Source organism: Cricetulus griseus, chromosome 7, assembly GCF_003668045.3.
Source record: "Cricetulus griseus strain 17A/GY chromosome 7, alternate assembly CriGri-PICRH-1.0, whole genome shotgun sequence".
NCBI lineage: Eukaryota > Metazoa > Chordata > Mammalia > Rodentia > Cricetidae > Cricetulus > Cricetulus griseus.
Window position 1 is genome coordinate 113,517,044 of NC_048600.1, and position 25,705 is coordinate 113,542,748.

The window sequence follows — 25,705 nt, forward strand, 5'->3', positions numbered from 1 at the left end:
CTGGAAAATGTTCAACTTAAGGGAAGCAAGGGTTGGATAAATGATGGAGTAAGGAAGAAGGTAATTATTTTCAACAGTGCATAATTAAGAACCACACAGTACAAAACCAGCTCTAAAGAAATATGTTTATTGAAAACTTACATTTAGACAATTAGTAACTTGAACACGAGCAAGATAGCTTCAGGAACATAACATAATATCTCAAGAGTGTTCTAAATAATGTGATCTCCTCTAACCTGAAGGGAGATAATCAAGATGATATCTTGCATAGGGGCCTGGGTGCCACTAGCCAAAAAACTGTTTATAAACTAAGTACTTAATTTACAAATAACACAACTAGCCCCAGCCCATGGATGGTAACATTTTCAAACACCTAGCAAGTACTGTGTTTTCATGGGTGCAGGAAGCAGGAGGGGTAACTGATTAACAAGTCCTTCAAGGTACCACACTCCTAGCAAGGGTCACAGAGTAAGCCAAAAGTTGTGAGGGTTACAGTGAGCAGTCATTTGGCTAAGTAAAAGTAAAGTCCTTGAAGCAAATGACTACTTTGTAAAGTTACTGTCATTATATTATAACCCTCAATAATTGTTTGGTTTTAATGACCAGAACATATGCTGTAAGTATAACAACAAAATGGACTTTCCTCAAGAACATAACAAATGGAGTGATGAGCTGTGCCAAAATGTTTAATGGCTGAGAACAGACTGAATGGTTGCTCAAATATTCTAGGGTTGAAGCACCGTACTTCTCTAGTGTAGGAAGAATATTTGTTTCACAACACCAAATATGCTCAAAGACATGAAATGTGACTAACATGCCCTTTGCGCGTCAGATAAGCTTAGTTCAGAAGGTACCAGAAAGAGGTCCTGTATACTTTATTAGACCGAGTAGCTAAAATATGTAACACAGCTCCAGTCTACTTATAGTGTTGACACTGGAATCAGGAAGCAGAAGAGGAAGTATTTCAAACACACCACATGCTACAGTCAGAGAGGAAAAGGTGCGTACAAAAAAAAACCTGCCTACCAGCTACGACAGGATTGGAACACAAAGGTGTTCTCTGTAGCTTTTCAGACTGAGGGTCTGTGTTTTAAAAGCTCAGTAGTTTAAAATAATTTTTGGTCCCAGAAATACTACACACATAACCAGGTAATCAAAACAAAACTGATGTCAGTTAATTTTAAGTGTCCTTAGCAAAAATGTTACTTTGAACTGGCACAGAAAAGCAAAGCTATCAGGATACACAAAACTAATCATGCAAGTGATGATCACTTAAACCCTAAGCTCACAACTGACACTCTCAATCTAAAATGTAGCTAGGAAGGGAGGGGCCCATTATGATGTGGAAATAGCCTTACTCAAAGTAATGGGCACTCATTACTTTTTGGTGTAACTGAGTCCTCCCTTTCCAACAAAGAAAAATAAAAGCAACAAAAGGTTCACTTGGATAAATTTAAGCTATGTTTTTAACTGTTTTCATTAGACATTTCATTCACAAAGAGCCATATTAGACATGCACGATTATCATTATAAACACTGTTATGTCCAGTTTAGAATTTCAGAATGTCAGCTGTGAACAGATTTAAGCAAATCTGGTTTCTTTCCTTCCTAACAAATTAGTTATAGTATTTAGGAGACACAAGTTATGGTGGTGAAGCCACACATGTGAATTCACATATGAACATTAGAAACTTGGTAGTCAGGAAAACCTGCACACCATCATGCAAGGAAGGACTTACCCCTTCATTCAGCCAGGGCCTAGGCTGCCTGCTGAGTCAAAAAAACAGTGGTTTCAATCAAGTTTTTAAAACCAGATTATACCTATATCTTAGGAGTTATATTATCTGCCCCCAAATGAAAAAGGACAAAAAGATGGCCCTATTAAAATGTCACTTTGTGGTGACAGTCCCAAAATACAATTCTGGGATCAAAAAGCCAAAAGCAAAATACATGACATTCTCCTGGAGAAAGCTGGCATCCTGATGAATTACTAAATGGTTTGCTTGTACAGTCAGAGTTGAAGGCAAACTTCCTTCAGTGAGCTTCAAGACTGGAAGTTGCACAAACCACTTACAACTAACGAGTGCTTCTCAGAATCCAAAGGCTTTTGTTATTAAGGTAACTACAGAGTGGGCGGGGAAGCAACCCAGTTGGCAGAGTGTTTCCCTAGCATGTGCAAGGCCCTGTGTTCAGTTCCCAGCACTGTAAAACCACCAACTTCAAGAAACCCAAAGGATGGAAACTGAGAAAAAGTTAAGGGAAAGGGGGAGAATAACAACAGATCCTTTACTTGCGGTTTCCCAGACTCACTCCAGTCTAACTTCAGTAGCTGTAAAGCAGATTTCCAACATAGTTATTAACCCTTATCCTGAGCATTAGGAATGCTAATTTAGAAACTTCAAGAAAATTATCATTACAGAATCCAAGAGCATTAGTGTTATAGCAAATAGCCTAGATTTCTGGTTGTGCTTCTGATAATTTTATCATATAATAAAGTTAACTCTGATGCAATGGGGGAGGCATAGATCACTGTTCTTGGACTTTTCCAGAATGACATTCTAGAATGTGTGAGAAGGTAAAGACATTCTTAAAGAGATTTTTAAAAATACTGGCTTTACAGTACAAACCATCAAGAGTCTTTATATTATTTATGTACTGTTATTATTAGCATCTTTTTGTTGTTGATTGGCTAGATGCAGGGTCTCACTATGTATAGTAACTAGGCTGGCTCAGAACTCCTGATCTTCCTGCCTTTACTTCCCAAATGCTCAGATTACAGGTGAGCACTGCCATACCCAACAAGAACCTTTTTGAAAATTGTATTTTCGGTTAATTAGGTGTTTGTGTCTGCATGTGGTTATATCCATGTGAATGCAGATGCCCACAGGGCCAGAGGCATCAGATCCCCTGGAGGTGGAGTTAGGGGGCTTATGAGCTTCCTGACGTGGGTGCTGGGAACCAAACTGATTGGAAGCACAGCAAGTGTTCTTGCCTGATGATCCATCTTTCCAGCCCCCTGGACAGGAGTCTTTTATGTTAACTGGGTGTTGAAAGATTTAGTTTGAATGTTAACTTGCCCAAAGCTCAGGAGTGTGAAGAAAGTCAGAAAAATGGGTATTCCTTGATGTAACTTCCTTGAGGCCAAAGTCCGCAAGGATGGGATTTTTCAGTGATGCTACTTTTTGAGAATTATCCATACTCCCAATGCTCTATATATGGCCTGTGTGCATGACTATCCAGAAGTGGTGACTGCACAGGTCTGATGAAGGCCTTACAATGTCAAGACGGGAACATGCCTCTATTCTACTACAGAGCAGTGCTGATCCAAATATGCATGCTCAAGGTAACTGTGTTCTCCAAGCTTGTAAAACCTGAGGCCTGTGCTAATGTCCCCTAAAGGTCCAGGATATAGTCAACTTATATGAAAGGCAAACTAGACACCATGAACTACTTAGAAAAGAAACTGAAGTGGAAAATGAAATTAGTGTGCTAAAGAGCCATCAAGCCCAGCATGGTAGGTCATGCCTTTAATCCCAGACAGAAGCAAGTGGATCTCTGGAGTTCTAGGTCAGCCTGATCTACATAGAGAGTCCCAGGTCAGCCAACACTGCACAGAAAGACTGTCTTAAAAAAATAAATAAATAAAAATCCAAAGGTAAAATAAAACCAGCAAGATTAGATTGTACAGAGAGGGAAAAATCTCTGGAATTTGAAAAACAAGAGAGAAATAATGATGTTTCTTTGATGCTAGGATTCACAGAGAAGTTGTACAATGCTCCATCAAGATCAGGATTACTCACAAAAGCTTAAAGCTGAGCTCTCCAAGACTGAAGTCCTGCACAAGGGAGTTTAGAAAATAAGTACAAATTAGATCCAGCCTCTTGAAGAAAAATGGGAAACTATATATTCCAAGTATCTACAGTAAAAAAATTCAACGAACCGAGAAGGGATTTATTATCAAAAATAGTGCAAAAGGAATATGACGTATACAAAAGGCTCAAAAGACACTATAAAAGGAAGAGCTAATCCTCCAATACCATACACAAAAATGATAAAATCAGCAAAGAATATGCAGACACTACCTAATGCAACTGAGAATTATAGATCTTGAGAGCTCTAAAATAGCTCAAGAAAATATTAATATGAACAATTAGAGGAATGTGAATGTACAATATCATTGTCACATCAACTCAACAACAACAACAACAACAACAAAAAAAACAAAACAGAAAACTTGTAACACAAAGGGTAGAAGCCGCTGCTGCTAAAACTGATTCTTGGTCCTTAGAAGCTCATCCCTCAGGATCTATATATGGTCAAAGCCTAGTCTACTTACCGAGTTCCAGGCCAGCCAATGCTACATAGTGAGATCCTGTCTCAAAAAATTAAAGACTACTTTAGGGAGTGTAATAAAATATGTACACATTAAAAACCTTTTCTGAAAGATGACAGTCATTGAACTGATTATTTAACATTGATAGTTTTCTATTAAATGTGTTATGTGAAAGCCTTAAAATTTAAAAAGCCAAAACTATGTACTCACTCAGATTTGGTATTCCAGGCTCTAAGTTTCAATAAAAAATCTGGGGCAATTTGGTAAAATATTTTGACAGTCAGGAGTCAGAAATAACATGGTTTCTCTTAGCAGTATTTTCTAAACTGATTTCCTTGCCATTTTGAAAGTTTTTCTTGTGGAAAGAACTGATGAAGATTCTATATAATATTCAGTGGAGCAAAAAAAAAATGAACTGAAGGCATCGCGTGCTGATTGTCACCGGCATGCTGCATCCTCATTAACACAGTCACTCTTCAAAGTGTTTCAAAATGTTTGTTCACTTGCTTTCTCAGCTACACTGAACACAGCACTGAACAATTTTTTTTTTTTTGAGAGAAACAAACTTTACCTGTATAACTTCCTCTCTAGTCAGTCAGCTAAATATTAATATCTTCCCAATTCTCATCTCAGAATGATGGCTTCAAGTCTATAAACAGCTGCAGAAGAAACAAAACAAACCAGATGATATGCCAATCACCAACTTCTTATTGGTCACCCTTTCCAATGAACATAAACAGCATTTGTAGATAAATACATACAACAAAACATCAGTGCCATCATTCTGAGATCAGTCTTGCTGAAACATTGTGCTTTTTCCTTCAGATCCAGTCTCACTATTGCACATGCCTTCTGCAGATGAGAGCTTAATGCATAAGTTGATATCACTGAAAACAAACAATCCACACAACATGTAAAGGATTATCAAAGTAAATGTGCAAACAATACTGGTGCTTAAAGCCCCATATGTAAGTCCCTAAAACAAAGGAGTTATAATTGTTGGCAGAAAAAAGGTCAAGTAACTAGACCTGCTTTCCCCACTTGTCTTTAATAAGATCTTATTTGCCAGCACACAAAGACAGGACTGCAGGCTAACAAAAATTACCACACTAAACTGAGTTTCCTGTGTTTTTTAACTAACTTCCTTTATACTGGGTAGTAAGTCCAAGTAGAAAATAAGTTATTGACATACTTTTCCAAGTAACAGTCCAGGCATCTCCAGCCTCATGGAACAGGGTTTCCAGCTGCAAGTGTTGGCGGAGTTTAGCATTCAATCTGGGAGCTTGGCACTCTCCGCATGTTCAGGGCATGCCGGTGTATCTCTTGCATCTGTCTGATGCGGTCCTTCTGCCACATTAAGTTTTGAGGCATAGGATATCTCTGTGTGCCATGCAAGTACCGGTAGGGGATCCTGACGTGACAAGCAGTGGCCCTACAACGGGGCTGAGGCATGGGAGGAAGGAGCATCCACCTCTTTCTCTCAGCACAGTATCGATAGGCCTCCTTCCGATACTGTTTGTCAATATCATCGCTGTTTTTCCAGCCTCCAATAATGAAGACATCATCTTTATAATAGCAAATGGCTGCTCCTTCAATGCTTAGGACTTCTGGAGGCAAGCTTTCAAGGATCTCATCAGACACCTGACCGGCAATTTTTCTTACTGCCTCTTCGTTTTCTAAAGAATAACTCTTGGGACAGCATGATGCTGTCTGATAAAAGTTTGAATTGACCACAGACATCTGAAAAAAACAGTAATTGTCAATAAGTGGTAAAGATTCCACATCTTTCCACTGTCTAGTCTCTGTATCATAGCAAGTAATTACAGCCTTCAATCCATCTTCGGTGTCCCGGTCCACAGGAGTGCGGGCAGCAATGTACACAAACCGGTCCTCAATGGCTAGTGCTTTGACATCTCGAAGAATCTTTGGTGCTGATTCTAAGTTGTGCCATTTATCAAGCTCAGGATTGTAAACAGTCACATCTTTGAAGCCAGGGCTAAAATTACCATGTCCTCCAATGCTATACAGCTTCCCTTTGACTTCTGTTAGCCCAAAAGAATGCTTTCTTGTCATCAGACTACACACATGTTCCCATGTATTCAAGTTTGGGTTGTACCTTTCCACGGTTTTAGCAAATCCTGGTTCCATCGAGCCAGCAACATACACATACGATTCGGTTACTGCAACGGCATGTCCATCGAGGTGATTATGAATGTGGGGCAGATTTACCCATCTGTCCTCATCAACAAAATACCCCACACATTCACTTAAGTAGTCTCCTCCTTCTGACACACCTCCAATAACCATGATGACGTCCATGTTTTGTCCATAGCGAGGTAAGAGTGAGACATGGGAAGCAGGATGCTGGAGTGTGCCAGACTGTAGATTCTCTGCTCTGAGTGCATGCCTCTCCACTGCATCAGCCACCAGCTTGACACAAACTTCATTATTGGCCACCAGCCGCTCTGGTTTGACATGCCTTGTAAGATAGGTGGGTTTCATCTGGGACAACCTAAGCAATTTAAAAAGTTCTTCAAAGTATCTCTCTCTTTCTTCAGCATTTCTCTGAACCCACTTCAAAACCGTTTCAAAAAGAACCTCTTCAGAATCCACGGTAATTTCCAAGTCTGAAAGCCAGTCTCGAATGAGATGGAAAGGTAAAGTATAAAATTCTTCATCCTGAATGACTTTATAGAAATTCCTCCGGATCATATCCGCAGCTTTCAGAGCAAGCTGGCTTAGAGTGTACATGTGGGCTAAGCTATGAATGGCCACACAATTTGAGAGATGAAGTTTTTTCTTGAGAAATTCTCCACAAAATTCTTTTAAACGAATTAATAAGAATCTAAAATCAAGAAAAAGAGAAAAGATTAATTGTGGAATGCACTTATTTTATATGGTTGCATTGTAGGTATACCTGAATTATACAAACTGAAAGGATTAATCTCATAAGGACAGTATCTGGAAAGACACCCCCCTCCCACCCCTCTTGAGCAAGTATGCTGGGAAGTCTAGTTTTCAGGAGGAAGGAAAAATAGGTCTCACTATGCAGACAGCTCAGTGGGCAAAGGCACTTGCCAGAGCAAGCCTAGAGACCCAAGTTCAATTCCTAGAACCCACATAAAGATGGAAGGAGAAAATGTCACAAAGTTTTCCTCTTACTTCCAGGTGTGCACTGTGGCACCCACACATCATAAATACACAATACACACTTTTCTTTAAAACAAAAATTGTGAGATTACAGGCTCTTGCTTGTAATCCTAATATTCAGGAGACCAGGACAGGTCAAGGCCTGCCTGGAAAACTTGGTGAGACCCTGTTTCAAAATCTAAGAAAATGAGCCAGGTGGTGGTGGTGCCTTTAATCCCAGCACTGGGGAGCCAGAGGCAGGCGGATCTTTGTGAGTTCGCGGTTAGCCTTGTCTACAGAGCAAGTTCCAGGACAGGCTCCAAAGCTGCAGAGAAACCCTATCTGGAAAAACAAAAACAAAAAATCTAATAAAAATGAAAACAAGGAGGGGCTGGAGACATGGCTCAGTGGTTAAGAGCACTGACTGCTCTTCCAGAGGTCCTGAGTTCAATTCCCAGCAACCACATGATGGCTCACAACCATCTGTAATGAGATCTGGTGCCCTCTTCTGGTGTGCAAGCATGCATGCAGATAACTGTATACATAATAAATAAAATTTAAAAAAAGAAAACAAGGAGCTGGAGAGATGGTTTAGTAGTTAGGTTCTAAAGATCTATTTTATTATTTATTTATTTGTTGCTTGCCCAAGTGCTGGAATTAAAAACATGCTCCACTACATCTGAATTCTAGTATCCATGTATGGGTATTTTGCCTGTGTGTATATCTATGTATGACATGCATGGCTGGCAGCCATACTGAGTAGCTCATAACTGCCTAACTCCAGCTGCAAGGGGTCCAATGCCTTCTTCTGGCCTTCTTGGGCACTGCACTCACATGCATATATTGTCACAGAGATATATACACATACAACAAGGACAAATGCCAATTCAAATGCATTTCTGACATCTTTTCTAATCCCTTTGCCATCACTGAACCATTTATTTATTTATTTATTTATTTATTTATTTATGCATGCATGCATGCCTTGCTTTGTTTTGTTTTGTTTTGTTTTTTGAGACAGGGTCTCAAGTATCCCAGGCTGGTCTCCAATACACCATGTAGCTAAGGATGATCCTTCTGCTTCTACCACCTATGTGCCAGGATCACAGACATGTGCTACCACTCCCAGCTTTGGTTTTTTTCTATTGAGAAAGGGTCTTGGTGAAAGCCTTCATCCATTATGAGCATATAGTCTAAACTAGAGGCAGGCAGAACTACAACTTCTTGGAGACTCAGCTTAGCCAGATATCACAAAGAACAGCAGCCCAGACTGAATCAGAGGTTTTCATCTCTTTGGCCAACCATAGAAAATAGACTAAGGGGTTCTGCCCAATACTGGTTATCATTAAAACAAGGAAGACAAGATAAACTCAAATATCTGAAGCCTAGAAATAAACATACAACAACAAAAAAAATATGTGTAGGACTGTCTAGCTAAAGAAAAAAGGAAAAAAAGAAGATAGAAAAGTATTTTATAGAACATTGCCCACCCACCTAAATTAAGTTAAAACAAAACACAACAGTGTTGGCCCAAATCATAAATCTAGTTAGCAGCACTGGGCCAGAAGATGGTGGTGCACACCTTTAATTCCAGCACTCAGGAGGCAGAGGTAGGCGGATCTGTTCGAGGCCAGTCTGGGCTATAGAGCAGAGTTCCAGGACAGGCTCCAAAGCTATACAGAAAAACTCTGTCTGTAGTAGCACTTAGCCCAAGGGTGGTCCATCTGAGACAGTGGTTATACAAGAGAAAGACCTTTAAACTGAGAAGAACCTTAAACAATCTAAGAATGATATCATTACGACAGGCCCATTTCCATTCAAAGTTTATTATGGTCACTGTGCTTATACTTACAAATATAGATGAATTAAGACAAGCTTTCTTAATACTCTTGAAGAAACATCCCCACCTTAGAGATAAAACAAAGACAAGGCAGCATGATGCATGAAGACTCTAGAGTCTAGAGGACCCCAGACAAGTCTGGGTGCCAGGGCCACCTGATTCCCAGGCTGCCTCAAGCTCCTGTGTTTACCAGGTAATTCTGAGGCATATTCCCTTAAGACATGTTTTGGGAATCATCACTCTACAAAAACAATAGCTATTAGACACTAGGCATTGTTATGTAAGGAACCCTGTGCCAGGAAGCATCTATTTATCATAGTACTGTTTCAACTCAGGGCCTAAAACATGCTAGGCGGGTGCCCTACTATACAACCCCTCCCACCTGCTTCTTTGTTTGAGGCAGGATCTAACCTGTGATCCTTCTGCCTCAGCCTCCTGAGTAGCTGGGATTATAGTGCTGAGCCAAGAGGCTCTGCTCATTCTATTATTTCTAATTTGTGTGCCATGCAAGGGCTGGATCACAGACAGTACATGTGGGAACAGAGAAAATGATCCTGCCTCAGAACTCATTAGATTCAGCTCAGTCATTACAAGCACTTAGAATATAGTGAAAGCATGTGAAAGATAGGCTTTGTTTTTTTGTTTTTGAGACAAGGTCTCTCTATGTAGCCCTGCTGGCCTTGAACTCAGAGACAACTTGTCCCTGCTTCCCTAACACAAAGACCGAAGGCATGTACCATCATGCCAGCAAAAGTTAGTTTTTCTGTTTTGTTTTGTTTTTAAGATTTATTTATTTATTACATATACAGTATTCTGCCTGTATATCTGCCTGCAGGCCAGAAAAGGGCACCAGATCTCATTATGGGTGGTTGTGAACCACTATGTGTTGGCTGGGAATTGAACTCAGGACCTCTGGAAGAGCAACTACTGCTCTTAATCGCTGAGCCATCTCTCCAGCCCCCAAAAGTTAGAGTTTTAGGTCATAGACAGACATAAACACAGTTTGACAATAGCCCTTCATTTCAGTTTCATTTAACAAACATCCTTCCCAGGGTCTGTACACATTCTACCCCATCCTGAGGAACCCAGCCTTGTACTTTGAGTCTTTCCACCAACCAATTTGCCTGCAGTTACACCCTATATTTTCTTTCCCAGTTTGGCCTGTGGTTTTTGTTTGAGATAGTACCTATGTAGCCTTAGCTGGGCTGGCCTTGCGTCAAGACCACCTGCTATTGCCTCCTGGGGGAGGGGGGGATTAAAGACATAAGCCACCATAGCCAGCATCCAATTCTTACAATTTTTGAAAAGGGTCTCACTAAGTAGTCCAGTCTGACCTAGATTTCCTGTCTCAGCCTCCCAAGTACTGGAATTCCAGGTGTGCACCACTCAATCTCCAATTTTAGTATGGATTATGGCCTTCCTTGATTTCAAAACCTACTCCTGTATCCATTCTCCTGCTCTTACAGTACCAGTTTCTCCTCTTCCACAGAATCATTTTTTTCAGCACACAAACACGTCCCATCATTTCCTATTTTAGAGTTTACTAAGTAGGCACTCTATCTTAAACCCAATCCTTTTCAATTTTTTGTTTGTTTTGTTTTGTTCTTTTAATTTTTGTTTGCTTTATGTAACAACCCTGGCTGTCCAGAGATCCACAGACCTCTACTTCCTAAATGTTGGGATTAAAGATATATGCCACCATTGCCCAGCTATAAATAAATATACTTTTTTGTCTGTTTGTTTTTTCGAGACAGAGTTTCTCTGGGCTTTGGAGGCTGTCCTGGAACTAGCTCTTGTAGACCAGGCCTCCTCTGCCTCCCAAGTGCTGGGATTAAAGGCATGTGCCACCATAAATATACTTTCAAAATAGGGATATTTCCAAACACCGAAAAAGAGCCAGGCAGTGGCACATTTCTACAGGTTACAACCCTAAATCTTGGGAAGCTGAGGCAGAAGGAGCAGGAGTTCTAGGTCTGCCCGGGGTTACACAGGGAAATTCTGTCTCAAAAACAAAAAGAGAGCTGGGCATGGTGATGTACACCTTTAATCCAAGCATTTGGGAGTCACAGGCAGGTGGATCTTTGTGAATTTATGACCAGCCTGGTCTACAAGTGAGTCCTAGGAGAGCCAGAGCTGTTACACAGAGAAACCCTGTCTCACCTTCCCCTCGATACCGCCAAAACAAACAAACAAACAAACAAAGAAACAAACAACCCAAAAACAGAGCACATCTTTTAATCCTAGCACTTGGGAGGCAGAGGCAGTTGGATCTCTATGATTTCAAGGACAGTCAGAACTACATAGGGAGATCCAGTCTCAAAACAAAAAAAAAACAAAAAGGGTAGGCATTAGATAGATGGAGGATAGAGATACATGCAGATTGGGGGGACTATCATATAAATTATAATTAAAGCCACAGAATAGATTAAGCTACTTAAGAGTACATATAAAAAGTGAATAGGGGGAAAGGACAAGCAGGGGATTCTCTACAGTATTAAAGAATCCAATAGAGTAAACTGAACTGATACCATAGAAACCTAAAAAGGGAGTGGAGTCTAGCTGTCAAATGATTGATCACTGGAGATTGTTGATGACACTGAGTTACGTATTTAAAAAAAGCAATTAGTAAAATAAATCAAATATTTATTTTATTCTATGAGTATTTTGCCTGAATGAATGAATGAATGAATGTATGTATGTATGTATGTATGTGGCTACTGCCAACATCAGAAGAGGGAGCTGGACCCTAAAACTGGAATTACAGACGGTCATGAACAATCATATGGGTTCTGGGAATTGAACACAGGTCCTCTGGAAGAGCTGCCAGTGCTCTTAATGGCTGAGTCATCTCTCTGGCCTCTGGAAATATCCCTATTTGTGACATTGTTTCTCTTTGTGATTTTCTTCATAACTTGACTGGAGACGCAGTGTTCTTCAATTTAATAGCTTACTTAGACATCATGACCAAGTCCATACTGATCTTCTTCTCAATCTGCTCTTCTTTATTTTTCCACAGTTTTGTGTGTTTGAGTATGAATGCAGAGAAAGGCATAAGATTTTGATATCAGATGTCTTTTTTTGATTGATCTCTATCTTTGTTCTAAACATTTTTTAAAGACTTGTATGTAAGAGTGTTTTACCTACATGTTTATCTGTGCCCCCACGTATGCCTGATGTCCTTGATGGCTAGAAGATATCAGATCCACTGGAACAGGAGTTACAGACGGTTGTGAGCCACCATATGGGCGTTGGGAACAAAACCAACCTAGGTGTTACGCAAGAGCAAAAAGTGCTCTTAGCCACTGGGCTGTCTCTCTAGTCCCTCAACCTTCCAGTGAATTTCAGCGATCAGCCCGTCTCTGCCCTCCCCCTCAAGACTGGGGTTACAGGAATGCACTACCATGCCCAGCTTTTAGGGAACTAAAGCCAAGTCCTCATGCTTGCAGTGCAGGCATTTTATCCACAGCTGGGCCATCTCCGAAGACCCTATTTTTCCACATCTTTTTGTGAGGAGTGAGGAGGTGGGGCAACATCTCATTATGAACCCCTGGCTGGCTGGATATATAGACCAGACTGGACTAAAATTCAGAGATCTGCTTGCCTCTGCTTTCCAAGAGTATTGGAATTAAATTCCTGGCGTTTTCCCACACTATAATAATAATTAGCTCTTTCCAATTGCTAGGGTCAGTTTTTTTTTCCCTTTACTCCCATATCAAATCCACTGTCAATTCATCTCCTCTACTCCAAAACACAGATGTCCTGCAGAGATGGCTCAGCAGTTAAAAGCACTGGCTGCTCTTCAGGTTCAATTCCCAGCACCCACATGCCCTCTTTCTGGCCTCCTTAGGCATCAAGCACTAACACTGAACACAAATGCAGGCCAAACATCCATATACATAAAATAAATCTCAAAGCATACACACACAGATGTCACCCCTTCTCACCACCTTCCTCCTCAATCCAAACCTCTACCACTATTGCAGTGACTTAAACCAGTCTGTTACAGCCCTTGCTGCACCCTCCCCACTGTCCTATCCGTTTTTTCAATACAGAATTTATCAAATAAAACAACATCATTCTCACCAACTTCTAATTTCAAAAAATTCAGTTGTGTGGGGGCAGTGGTGGTGCAAGCTTTTAATCCCAGCACTTGGGTGGCAGAGGCAGGCAGAGCTATATGACTTTGAGGCCACCCTGGTCTAGAGAGTGAGTTTTAGGACAGCCAAGGCTACACGAAGAAACCCTTTCTCGCAAAACAAAGTTCAACTTTCACAGGCCCATAAGGCTATGGTTCTCAACCTGGGGGTCGAGACCCCTTGGGATCGAATTTTCACAAGGGTAGAATATCAGATAACCTGCATATTATCTATTTATATTACGGTTCATAATGCTAGCAAAATTACAGTTGTGAAGTAGCAATGAAAATAATATGGTTGGGGGTCAGCACAACATGAGGAACTATATTAAATGGTCACAGCATTAGGAAGGTTGAGCAACACTGCCCTAAGGGCGACATCCTCGCCACTACTCTAACGCATTTGCTCCTTTCAATTGCCTTTCTCCATCCAGCCATGTGACCCCGCTGTTCTCAACCTGAAGCACACTACCTTGCCATCTACATCCCTTTATTATGTCTGCTGAATTTTCTCTACACTCAATTTAAAAAATAGCTCCTCTCAGCCGGCCATAGTAGTGCACTCCTTTAATCTCAAGACTTGAGGCAGGATTTCTGAGTTTTAGGGACATCCTGGTCTACATAGGGAGTTCCAGGACAGCCAGAGCTACATAGTGAGACCGTGTTTTGTTTTGTTTAAAAAAAAAAAAAGAAAAAAAGAAAGAAAGCCAAGCCAGGTGTTGGTGACTCATGCCTTTAATCCCAGCATTCAGAAGGCAGAGGCAGGTGGATCTCTGTGAGTTCGAGGCCAGCCTGGTCTACAAAGCTACACAGAGAAACCCTGTCCAAAAGCTCCCCTCCATCAGGGCCTATAACGTGCAGTTCCACACTACATATTGCTTCACAGCTCTAATAATCATTCAACAGGCTATATAGCCATTGTTAAACATCAGGAGTTGGATAAGGAAAAAGGGATCTTCATGTGTTTTGATCACATGAAAATCAGTGTCTGGGGCATGACCCTGGTTTGTGTTAAATAAAGGATATGTAACAGTATTATCATCCCTAACGAACGTCATCCACCTGCCTCCAAACCGACCTCTGGGGCGTCTTTTCTGGCTCCCTACAATTCATTTTCCACAACAGCGGAGGAAATTTTTGAAAAATTTAAATCATCTCTCTACCATCACACTCAGTAAAATCCAACCCTTTCCCCAGTGTTATCTCATACACCATCTGCCCCTTCACCCAACAGATCCAGACTCACTCGATTCTTTTTTAAAGACCTTTTAAGCCAAGCTGGGTTCTGACCGAGGGCCTTTGAAGTCTGTAATGCGCATTCGTCCCCCTCTGCACTGCCAATTTCCCTTGCCATTCCGGGGTCGGTTTAAATGTCATCTCCTCCATTCCGCAGCCAGCCTTTCACTGTTTTTTTTTTTTTTTTTTTTTTTTTTTTTTTTTTTTTTTTTTTTTTTTTATGTCATCATCACAGGAGTCACGCACTACACTACACACAGCTTTCCACCGCTTTTGTCCCTACACCTCAAATCTGCGCTCCCGGGTGCAATGTGCGCAGGACAGACTCTCAGAGGCACCCCCGGTGCCAGGGGCGGCGGATGTCCCGCTACGGGCACATTGAGAGGGGTCCCCCACCCCGCCCCTCGCTCGCTCGCTCGCCCGCCCCTCATCGCCTACCTGTCGGCCAGTTCCAGCACCTCGTGCACGCTACCGGTGCTCACCCGGATGCGCCCAGTATACATGTACTCGATAACGGCTTCCACCGTGTCCGGTTCGGGTCCCGGCTCCGAGCTCCACTTGCGCATCTCCACCCGGCCCGAGCGCGACTCTGAAAACTGGCCCGATAGCAAGGGCGTGAAGTACTCCGTGGCGGCGGCCAGCACCGAGCGGTGGGCACGGAACTCGCGACCTCCGGCCCCCCCGAAGCACAGGGTGATGTCGCAGAACAGGCCCTGACGCCGCTGCTCGTTCTGCCGCCAGGACAGCTCGGAGCAGTGAGTGCGGCACTCGAAGTCCTCGGCCTCTGGGCCCGGATCGCCCCCGCTCGCCTCCATGGCAGAGATCCCGGGCCCGGGCCCGAAGTCCACCGTGCCACTGCCTCGGACCTCGGCGGCCAGGCCTGCGGAGCCGGCGGCGGCCGTCTCCATGCTCTCCATCTCCAGCACCTGAAGAGATGCAGCCGCGGCCGCAGCAGCGCCGCCCGCCGCCACCGCCGCCGCCATCTTGACGCCGCCGAACCGGCCTCCTCAGCTTCCGAACGGTGCGGCAACTCTGGTGCGACACAGAGGAATTCTGGGATTAAATAGTGCGCGCGGGGCGGAGCTGCGCCTGCGCACTTCCGCCGCGCTTGCGCCCCCTAGTGAGGCAAGCCCGGGACACTCCGCGAGAGAAAAATTAGGTCCGTGTCTTTCCGTAGGGTTGGCGTCTGCGCGTGTTTTGTTGGATTTTCTACTTTAAAATGGTTTGGAGTGTGTCCTTGCCACCACACGCACACACAAAAAGATTTTGTTTGTTTTCTTAACTCGCTCTGTAAGCCAGGATGGCCTGGAACTCACAGAGATCCACCTGCCTCTGCCACAATGCCCACTTTATATATATTTCTAACAATGGCTTTGACCGGGTGACGATGGCGCACGCCTTTAATCCCAGCACTCGGGGGGGGGGGGGGCAGAGGCAGGCGGATCTCTGAGTTCGAGGCCAGCCCGGTCTCCAGAGCGAGTGCCAGGACAGCCAAGGCTGTTTGTTATTCACTGAAACCCTGTCTTGAAAAACAAAAACAAACAAAAAACCCTTCTTAAAAATATTTTTTAGTTTTATTCATATCAAAGTGTTTGTGTTTATGCACATGTGTGCGTCAGTGCCCACAAAGGACAGAGGTGTTTGATCCCCTAGAGCGGGAGTTACAGGCCCTTAAAACCCCCCTGACACAGTGCTGGGAGTCAAACTGGTCCTCTGAGGACATTCTTTTCTTCCCAAGACAGAGTTTCCCCGTGTGTAGCCTTGGATGACCTGGAACTCACTCTGGAGACCAGGGTGGCCTCGAAATCATAGAGATGCGCCTGCCTCTGCCTCCCCAGTGCTGCGGTTAAAGGTGTGCTCTGCAGCCGCTTGGTGCACTGTTAATTGCTAAGCCATTTCTCCAGCCGGGCATGGAGTGGGGGGTGTGTGTCAAGAAAATAACATCATTATCAAGTAAATGATTTTTTTGTTTTTATTTTATTTTTGTGGAGGGGTTTCGAGACAGGGTTTCTCTGTGGCTTTGGAGGCTGTCCTGGAACTAGCTCTTGTAGACCAGGCTGGCTTCGAACTCACAGAGATCCACCTGCCTCTGCCTCCCGAGTGCTGGGATTAAAGGTGTGCGCCACCATTGTTAGGCTCAAATAAACTATTTTTGCAACAGTGCCATCATGTAGCCCAGCTCGGCCACGTGTAGTTGAGGATGACCTTGAATTCCTGATTCTTCTGTCACTACCATGCTAGGGTTAGGATTACTCAAGTATACCTGAGCACACCCAATTTAATATGAGCTATTTAAGAAGCATTGGCAGTTTAACACCCCAGCACCAATAAATAAATCTAAAGAAAAAAATTACAGTTCTTTATTTTATGTGGGGGTATTTTTGTGGAGGACAAAGAACAATTTAATGTAGTCTGTTCTCTCCATTAGACAATGGAATTTAAACCGGAGTCATTAGGCTTGGTGGCAGGCACCGTTACCCAATGAGCCATCAACCCTGTCCACAAAACAGAATGAATACAATTTTGTCTTTCCTGTGTGTGTGTGTGTGTGTGTGTGTGTGTGTGTGTGTGTGTGTGTGTACTCCCACCACAGCAGCTTGCCTGGAAGTCAGAAGACACCCTTGGAGTCAGCTCTCTCCTTCCTCTTTGTGGGCCTGGTGAGTGCAACTCTGATAGTCAAACTTGGTGGCAAATCCATCTACCTGAAGAGCCATGTCTGTGGCCATGTTTTCTTTTTTTTATTTATGTGGGTGTTTTGCCTGTATGTACATCTGTGCACCACCTTCCTACAGTGTTTTCTGAGGCCAGAAGAGGGCATCAGATTCCCAGGGACTGGTGATCATTGTGAACTGTCATATGGGGGTTATGGCAACCAAACCCAGGTCTTCTGAAAGAGTAGCCAGTGCTTTTTTTTTTTTTTTTTTTTTTTTTTTTTGAGACAGGGTTTCTCTGTGTAGCTTTGGAGCCTGTCCTAGAATTTGCTCTGTAGCCTCAAACTGACAGAGATCTGCCTGCCTCTGCCTCCCAAGTGCTGGGACTAAAGGTGTACACCACCACCGGCCGGCTGAATTTTTTTTTAATTGTGTGTGTGTTCATGTGTCTGTGTGACCTGTGTGGGTATCCAGAGGTCTGAAGAGTCTCAGATCTCTTGGAGCTGGAATTACAGGCATTCATGTTGACAGTTGTGGGTGCTAAGATAGAAGTCCAACCTCTTAACTGCTGAACTATTGTAGTGATGTATTATTTACGATTTATTAAAGCTTGCCTGAGGATTCAGAAAGCAAAGTCAGACATAAGCCTTAGAAGCCAGGCACACACCTCTAATCCCAGAAGCCAGAAGCTAGGAGGGGTGGAACACACCTGCTGGGGGATACCCATCTGTATGCTATGAATATATGTTTCTCTTATTAGTTGGTGAATAAATGCTGATTGGCCAGGAGCTAGGCAGGAAGTATAGGTAGGGCTACCAGACTAGGAATGCTGGGAAGAGGAACAGAGAGAGAGAGAGAGAGAGAGTGGCAAGGAGACACCATGTAGCCACTGAAGGACTAACATGACAGAACATTACTGGTAAGCCAGTCTTGTGGCAATACATAGTATTGGGCCCCAGCCCCCATGGGGTCTCTGTGAGTTGCTTGTCAACCAATAACCACAGGTGCACCCAGTTTTCTAGTCCTGGCTTACAGCCCTGGCCTTGCCCCACTGGCATCAAAAACGTGAGCTCTTACACCTGGGATTTTTCCACTGTGCTGTAAGTCTGTACATAAGGCTGCTCTCTCTCTGGAATAAAGACGGAGACCCACATTCTCCTAGCACAAATGACCGGACATCTCTGCTTTTAACTAAATCTCCAGGCTTTTGCCCAATACTCAGACTTAGTCATGGCGCGGACACCACAACATGGTTTAATAGAAATGGGTTAATAATTAAGAGAGAGCTAGCCAATAAGAAGCCTGAGCCATTGGCCAAACAGTTTATAATATAAGTCTCTGTGTGTTTATTTGGGACTAAACAGCTGTGGGATCTGGCAGGACAGAAACTCTGTCTTCACACACCTTTAATCCTAGGACTCAGGATTAAGGGGTGGACAGATTTTGGTGAGTCCAAGGCAACCCAGATCTACACAATAGTGAATCAGTTTAAAAGAGAATTATAGTTCACATCTTTGATCCCAACATTAGGGAAGTATATAAGGCAGAAGCAAGGTCTCAGAAGAGGCATTCTTTCTTCAGCTACACTGAGAGGTTACAGTCTGAGGCTTGGTGAGAGCTCCTGGAGCAAGGATCAGCCCATTAGGCCGGAGGTAGAGGTAAGAAGCTAGTGGCTAGCTGCTTTGCTTTTCTGATCTTCAGCTTGAAGTTTGAATCCCAATATCAGTCTTTGGGTCTTTTATTTACTCTTGTTACAAACCATCTCTCTAGTCTCCAGAAATAGATTTTCAAAAGGGAATAATAAGGCTTAGGACTTTGAGTCTTAGAGGGGTATGGTGGCACACACCTGTAATCCTAGCACTTGGGACCCTAACATAGGACCATTTCCAGTAGATCAGCCTGGGCTAGACTGTCTAAAACAAAACAAAACAAAACAAACAAACAAACAACACTGCACTTTGGCTAAGTGCAAGAAGGTGTGAAGAGTTAATATATATCTGCCTTTTTTTGTTTTTTTTTGTTTTTTTGTTTTTCAATATAGGGTTTCTGTGTAGCTTTGGAGCCTATCCTGCCACTCTCTCTGTAGACCATGCTGGCCTCGAACTCACAGAGATCTGCCTTCCTCTGCCTCCCAAGTGCTGGGATGAAAGGTGTGCGCCACCCAGCTGCATATACCATTTCTTATGCACCAAATACAAGTGAATAAACCAGCTCTTAGGAGGCAGAGATAGGAGGATCCACGTGAGTTCCAGGCCAGCCTGGTCTACAGAGTGAGTTCCAGGACACCCAGTACTCCATAGAAAAAGTCTCAAAAAACAAAACAAAATGAATAAAAGCCACTTTGGGATTTTAAGCATGGAAGTGAAGTGTCTTTTTTTTTTTGTGAAATGTCTTAATTTGATTTTCTTTTTACATTTATTTACAATAGGTGTTTAGTGTAGTTACGCCTGGGCCCTGGCACACCTGTGGTTAGAGAACATTCAAGAAGTCAGTTCTTTCCTTTCACATGGTCCCAGGCATCACCTTCATGAGGTTAGGCTTGGCAGCTGATGCCTTCACCTGCTGAGCCATCTCAACAGCCCTCAACTTGATTTCTAAATGTCACTGGTATCTGTATGGAGGATGGATTGTCCCAGGACAAGGAAGGAAATAAGGGCACCAGTTAGCAGATATAGATAGATCAGAGGAGAGATGCAAAGGTAAATCGACAGAACTTGGAACCCAGGAGAACAGAAGGGTGACTCCAGCTTTTGGCTTGAGTAATGACTAGAGTTACCATTGAGAAAGAGGGAAGTGCAGGTTAGAAGTGGGTTTTTTATGTCTCTGTGTAGCTTTTGGAGCCTGTTCTGGAACTCACTCTGTAGACCAGGCTGTCCTCGAACTCATAAAGATCTGCCTGCCTCCTCCCCAGTGCTGGGATTAAAGGCGTGTGCCACCACTGCTGGGCTAGAAGTGGATTTTTCTTTTTTATACACCCATGTTTTAATAGCTTTTTCTTTAATTTTGAAGATTTAAAAACATAAATTATATGTAGGTGTCTCTACATATGGGTATGTGCACATGAGTGAAGGTGTCCTCAGAGGCCAAAGGTATAGCATCCCGTGGAGCTAGAGTTACAGATGGTTGTGAGTGAACTGATAAGGTTCTGGGAACTGAACTCAGGACTTCTGACAAGCAGCCAGTGCTCTTAACCACCTAGCCACTTCTCTAGATCAGCTTTTGTCCCTTTTTTAAGACAAGTTTCACAGTCAGGCAGTGGTGGCCCACGCCTTTAATCCCAGTACTCGGGAGGCAGAGGCAGGTAGATCTCTGAGTTTGAGGTCAGCCTGATCTACAAAGCAAATTCCAGGACAGTCAATATTATACAAAAAAACCCTGTCTTGGGGCTGGAGAGATGGCTCCCTCAAAGGTTAAGAGCACTGGCTGCTCTTCCAGAGGTCCTGAGTTCAATTCCCAGCAACCACATGGTGGCTCACAAACATCCGTTATGAGATCTTGTGTCCTCTTCTGGTGTGCAGATATACATGGAAGCAGAATGTTGTATACATAATAAAAAATATTTTTTAAAAAAACCTGTCTTGAAAATAACAAACAACAAATCATGTTTTGAAGCCTTCAGTGTCTAAAAACCTAGTAGGTGCCATAGAGATCAGGCTGGCCTTGAACTCTGATCCCAAGTGCTGGAATAAAAGGTACCACTAAGCCTCAATTTTAAGGTTTTTATTGCCTTTGGCGTGGAGGGGGGCAATGACAATATATACTGGTGTTTTCATTATATTTTTCTTTTCAAGAGATGGAGGTAGATTTTAATTTTTGGGTTTTTTTTTTTGTTTTTTTGTTTGTTTGTTTTTTGAGACAGGGATTCTTTGTGTGCTGTCCTGGCACTTGCTCTGGAGACCAGGCTGGGCTCGAACTCACAGAGATCTGCCTGCCTCTGCCTTCGGAATGCTGGGATTAAAGGCGTGCACCACCAATGCCTAACTGGATGTAGATTTTAATGTGGTGATATTTTATGATATAACAAGTAAAGCTTGCCTGAAGATCAGAGTGCAGTTAGTCACACTAGTTAGCCATAGAGGCCAGGCAGTCCCCGCATATACCTTTAATCCCAGTAACTGTCAGACAGATAGCCTTTAGTTCAAGGTCATCCTGGGCTAAAAGAGAAAGCTCACACAAAGGTGATCCCAGCAATAGGGAGGTGGAGAGAGGAGTGATAAGACTGGGCGGAGGGAGGAATATTAGTGGGAGGCAGTCCGAGGATGCAGTTTGAGGTTTCACAGAGAGCATTCTGTCTGAGAATTCATGGAGTCAGGATTGCCCATTTGGTCTGAGGTAGAGGTAAGAGCTAGTGGCTGGCTGCTTTGGTTTTGTGATCTAATATCTAATATCTGTCTCTGAGTTTTATTACTAAGACCAATTAGAACTCTTGCTACATTTTAAAATGCTAAAACTAAGAGTTGGGTGTAGTGGTGCATGCCTTTAATCCCAACACTGTCTACAGTTCCAGGACAGCTTTGTCTCAGAAGCAGATGACACAGAACAGCGACACATCATTGTTACTGTATAGTTTATTTAAACCAAACATGATAATACAGAGAAGAGACTGAGGTGGCAGCTGCCGGGAATCTTTGTGGGTTACAGATGCAAAACAGCTATATGAGTCTTTGGACCCACACTTCAGTAACAGACAAATCAGCTGCATAAACACGGAACATGAGACACAAGACATTTCACAGCTTTTTGCTTGTGTTTCCATTTTAAACACTCATATGTTACAACTTTACATTTAAGTTACTACTCCACATATGTATGACAATTGGCTAAGAATGTAATGGTCCCACCCCTCCCTCTGACATTAAGTAGACACTGATCTGTAACACAGAACATTTCAGTGGGATACTAAATAAACCCTTAACACATAACACAGCAAAAAAAAAAAAAAAAAAAAAAAAAAAAGAAAAGAAAAAGATCCTTATGAATCAGACTAATACAGTGTTCTTCATGTTATGTGAAGATAACGAGAAGTGGGATACCAGATGTTAGTGGGTCCTAAAGTCTTAAAAGTTGCATTCCCTTCCTCCAAACCAAAAATAAGCTTTTAACTAATTAAAAAAAGAAAACATCATAAGGCCCTAGAAGAACACCATTCTTCCATATAATAGATACAGCAGGTAGCAGAGCAAATGTCACAAGTATTGGCTTGGTTTTCAATTTCTATGCTTATATATATATATAAAAAAAAATACTAAGCTTCTTTGTGTGGACTGAATGGGTACTAGCCTGTAGGTGTTGGTCTTCCGTGCCTGTACATCAATGGCTACTTCTGCTCCAGGCCCAGCCTGTAATGGACTCTGCTTCCAGCTGTCTGTCCATTACTACCCAGGAGGGAGCTCTTGTCTTCCTTTTACTACAGCAAGGTTCCTGATTCAGTTACATGCTCATGTGCTCCGGAAGAACATAGGAAATATCATCCCATGGGTGACGATACAGCCCCTGCTTCAGCCTCTTCTGATCAAGATAGTGCCCTAAAATGGAACCAGTGCATTTTTTTTCATTAGTTTCCTAAGCATGGTGAAGGGCAGAGACGGGGATCCCTCCGTCTTCCTGACACACAAAATGCAGACGCCGAGCTGGGGATGTAGCTCTATGGCAGGGTACAGTGAGAGCAGATGACAAAACCATAAAACAAAACACAACCAGGAATGCACACGCGCGCGCACACACACACACACACACACACACACACACACACACACACACACACCCCAAAACGGCAGGAATTCCAATTATTCTATAGGTGTATCAGTCAGACTTGACAAAAAGGGAACTACTAAACTGAATTCTACTTTTCTTTCTTTCTTTTTTTTGGTTTGAATTCTACTTTTCTTAACTGGTAATAGAAACTATTCCCTGTAATAAAAGGAACACAGCTACAGATAAGAAAAAAAGTTAGCTGGGCAGTGGTGGCATATGACTTTAATTCCAGCATTTGGAAGGCAGAGGCAGGCAGATCTCTGTGAGTTTGAGGCCAGCCTGGACTACAGAGTGAGTTCCAGGACATCTGGGGCTACACAGTGAAACCCTGTCTCAAAATACCAAGGGGGGAAAAAAAGGAATGATGGTGATCAATGTGACATCTGTGGTAGAAGTTTACACACACGGGAAGTAGTATAGCAAAACACAAAACCCTTAAACAGCAGCCAACTCACCAATGAAGCCCATACTCCTTCCCAGCACAAAGATGCCATTGAGGGCTCCAATGTCAACGTATTCATCAGCCTCCTCCCTGAAAGACACAAACAACTTGTACTTTTAAGATGACTCACATGACCACCCTCCTCAGAGACAGGAGCTGTATGGTTCCAAAAGGGAAAAGTGGGTGCTGTGGGTGGCAGGACACCCTTAGTCTTTTCCTTATGCCTCGCTATACTTTCCCCTCACAGCCAGGAGGAAACAGCAAGGAAAATCAACCAATGCTGGAAAGGAGGCTGAGATGCTCACCGGGTGAAGGAGCCACAGTTCCTAAGCATGTCCACAAATGCAACGCCAATGAAACCGTCCACATTCAGGATAAGATTTGGCTTCTGGGAAAGCAAAAAAATCCGAAGTTTTATCATTTGTCATTTTTTTCCCTTTGTTAGCTACTACCATTGTTATTACTACTATTATGACAGTTCATTTTGATAAATAGCTTGATTAGACTGAGAAGCTCCTGAGAGATCAGTAAAGTTCAGGTCTAGGGGTGTGTGTGTGTGTTTGTGTGTGTGTGTGTGTGTGTGTGTGTGTGTGTGTGTGTGTGTAAGAACTTTCCAGAGAGGATTTGATACAGGGAGACCCGCAGTGACTGTGGAAAGCACGAGCCACTGTCCTGCCAGGCCTTCCCTGTCACCCCAGTCTGGAACCACTGTAAGTCAACACATCAAGTTGTGTGTCCCCGTAGTGTGCCAGGTGTCTGTCACAGAAATGGGAAGTGGCTAACATGATGACTATGAATTTTGAAACTGTTTTAAAATGACCTATTTGAGCAGGATGTAGAAGATGGACGGCATCCTCTACTAATAGTGACTTCAAAGCCAACTTGTACTACACAAGGGCTTGTCGCAAAAGCAAACAAAAAAACCTCCAACAATAAGCAATCCACCCCCTCATTACCTTTGAAGTGGTGATCTTCTCCACTTCCAGTGCATAATCGAGCAGCGGGGTGGCGGGGAAGTGCTGTTTGACAAAGTCTTTGAGGATCTGCACTCGCATGTCTGGGTTGTTTATCTGAAAAAGACCCAGTTACAGAAACTGCCTCAGACACGGCAGGCAACGAAAGTGCTTGTGCTGCAAGTGGACAGAGCTGTACCTGTCCTATCCTGGAGCCAGCATGGGGACCTAACCTCTGTGTCCAATTCCTTGCAGCACCCATAATGACAATGCTGGGAGGCAGAAGGATTTTCAAATTCCCTTGTGTCTCACTAGGGCCTAGAAACAACCTCTGCAGTGATCTCTTTGTTACAAGAAAGGAACTAAGTCATCCAGATTTTCAGGAAGCTAGCCAGTATCTGTGGTGTTAGGTAGAGGGGGGTGGACTCAGTCACTCTCCACCCTGTTTGGGTCTGGCTACAAGCCAGGCTGCCCACCAGCTCTGTCATCTGGTTAAGCTACAGAAATATTCTGCACATGCTAGGAACAGGGCAGCAATGCACCCCAAAATCTTAGAAAAAAAATCTAGAACTGTGACATTGACAAATGACATCTGTTAAGAGTATATCCTGTCCTGGTTTGGGTTTTTTGTTTGTTTGTTTTGTCAATAAACTAGAGTTATTTGGGAAGAGAAACTTCAAATGAAAAGAGGCCTCTATCATAATGGCCCATAGGCAACTTTGCTGGAGCATTTTCTTGATTGATGATTGATGTGGAAGGTCCAGCTGCTGTGAGTGGTGCCCCCTGGTGGTCCTGGGTTGTAGAAGAAAGCTGGCTGACCAAGTCAGTCAACAGTGTTCTTCCATAGCCTCTGCTTCAGTCCCTGCCATGAGTTCCTGCCCCAACTCTCCTCACCTAAGAGTTGTAAGGTGGCATAAACCCTTTCCCTCCCCAAGTTGCTTTTGACTGGGGTATTTTTTTATCACAGCAATTGAAACCCTAACTAAGCTGGGTGTAGTGGGGCAAGCTTTTAATTCCAGGATTTGGGAGGCAGAGACAGGATGTTCTCTGTGAGCTCGAGGCCCGCCAAGACTACATAAGGAGTTCCAGGACAGCCAAGGTGTAGAAGACAGACCCTGCCTCAATAAACAATAAGAAGAGAAGATGAAGAGAAGGAGGAGCCCTAACTAAGACAGAGACCCCAGACTGACAGTGGGTGAGTGAGATGACTCAGACACTCTAAATTCAACACC

The 25,705-nt window shown here is 43.1% G+C and overlaps 2 protein-coding genes across 10 annotated transcripts in view; both read right to left on the reverse strand.

Annotated features, from left to right (window-relative positions):
* Positions 1–111: 111 nt before the first annotated feature.
* Klhl11 (kelch like family member 11) lies at positions 112–15,719 on the reverse strand. 3 transcript variants are annotated; one of them, XR_003487423.2, is made up of 3 exons: positions 15,112–15,719; positions 5,526–7,178; positions 112–5,220 (listed from the first exon to the last, which is right to left on the reverse strand). XR_003487423.2 is itself a non-coding variant. In XM_027428156.2 (2 exons), the coding sequence occupies exons 1-2, from the start codon at positions 15,654–15,656 to the stop codon at positions 5,597–5,599; spliced, it is 2,127 nt and encodes a 708-aa protein (XP_027283957.1). In that variant the 5' UTR covers positions 15,657–15,719; the 3' UTR covers positions 112–5,596. The 3 variants fall into 3 exon arrangements, 1 of the variants encoding a protein (XP_027283957.1); XR_003487424.2 differs by having other exon boundaries at positions 112–4,992; positions 5,095–7,178; XM_027428156.2 differs by having other exon boundaries at positions 112–7,178.
* Positions 15,720–21,874: 6,155 nt separating this feature from the next.
* The window catches only part of Acly (ATP citrate lyase), a 45,231-nt gene continuing 41,400 nt past the window's right edge, over positions 21,875–25,705 (reverse strand). For 4 of the 7 annotated variants that reach the window (XM_035448349.1, XM_027428154.2, XM_035448350.1 and 1 more), the window contains 4 exons: positions 24,477–24,590; positions 23,826–23,908; positions 23,534–23,610; positions 22,755–22,849 (listed from right to left, as the gene is read on the reverse strand). In XM_035448349.1, coding sequence (XP_035304240.1) covers positions 22,755–22,849; positions 23,534–23,610; positions 23,826–23,908; positions 24,477–24,590 — 369 coding nt within the window. Of the gene's footprint in view, positions 22,850–23,533; positions 23,611–23,825; positions 23,909–24,476; positions 24,591–25,705 lie in introns of all 7 variants that reach the window. The other 3 variants (XM_035448351.1, XM_035448353.1, XM_035448352.1) reach the window with 1 other exon arrangement.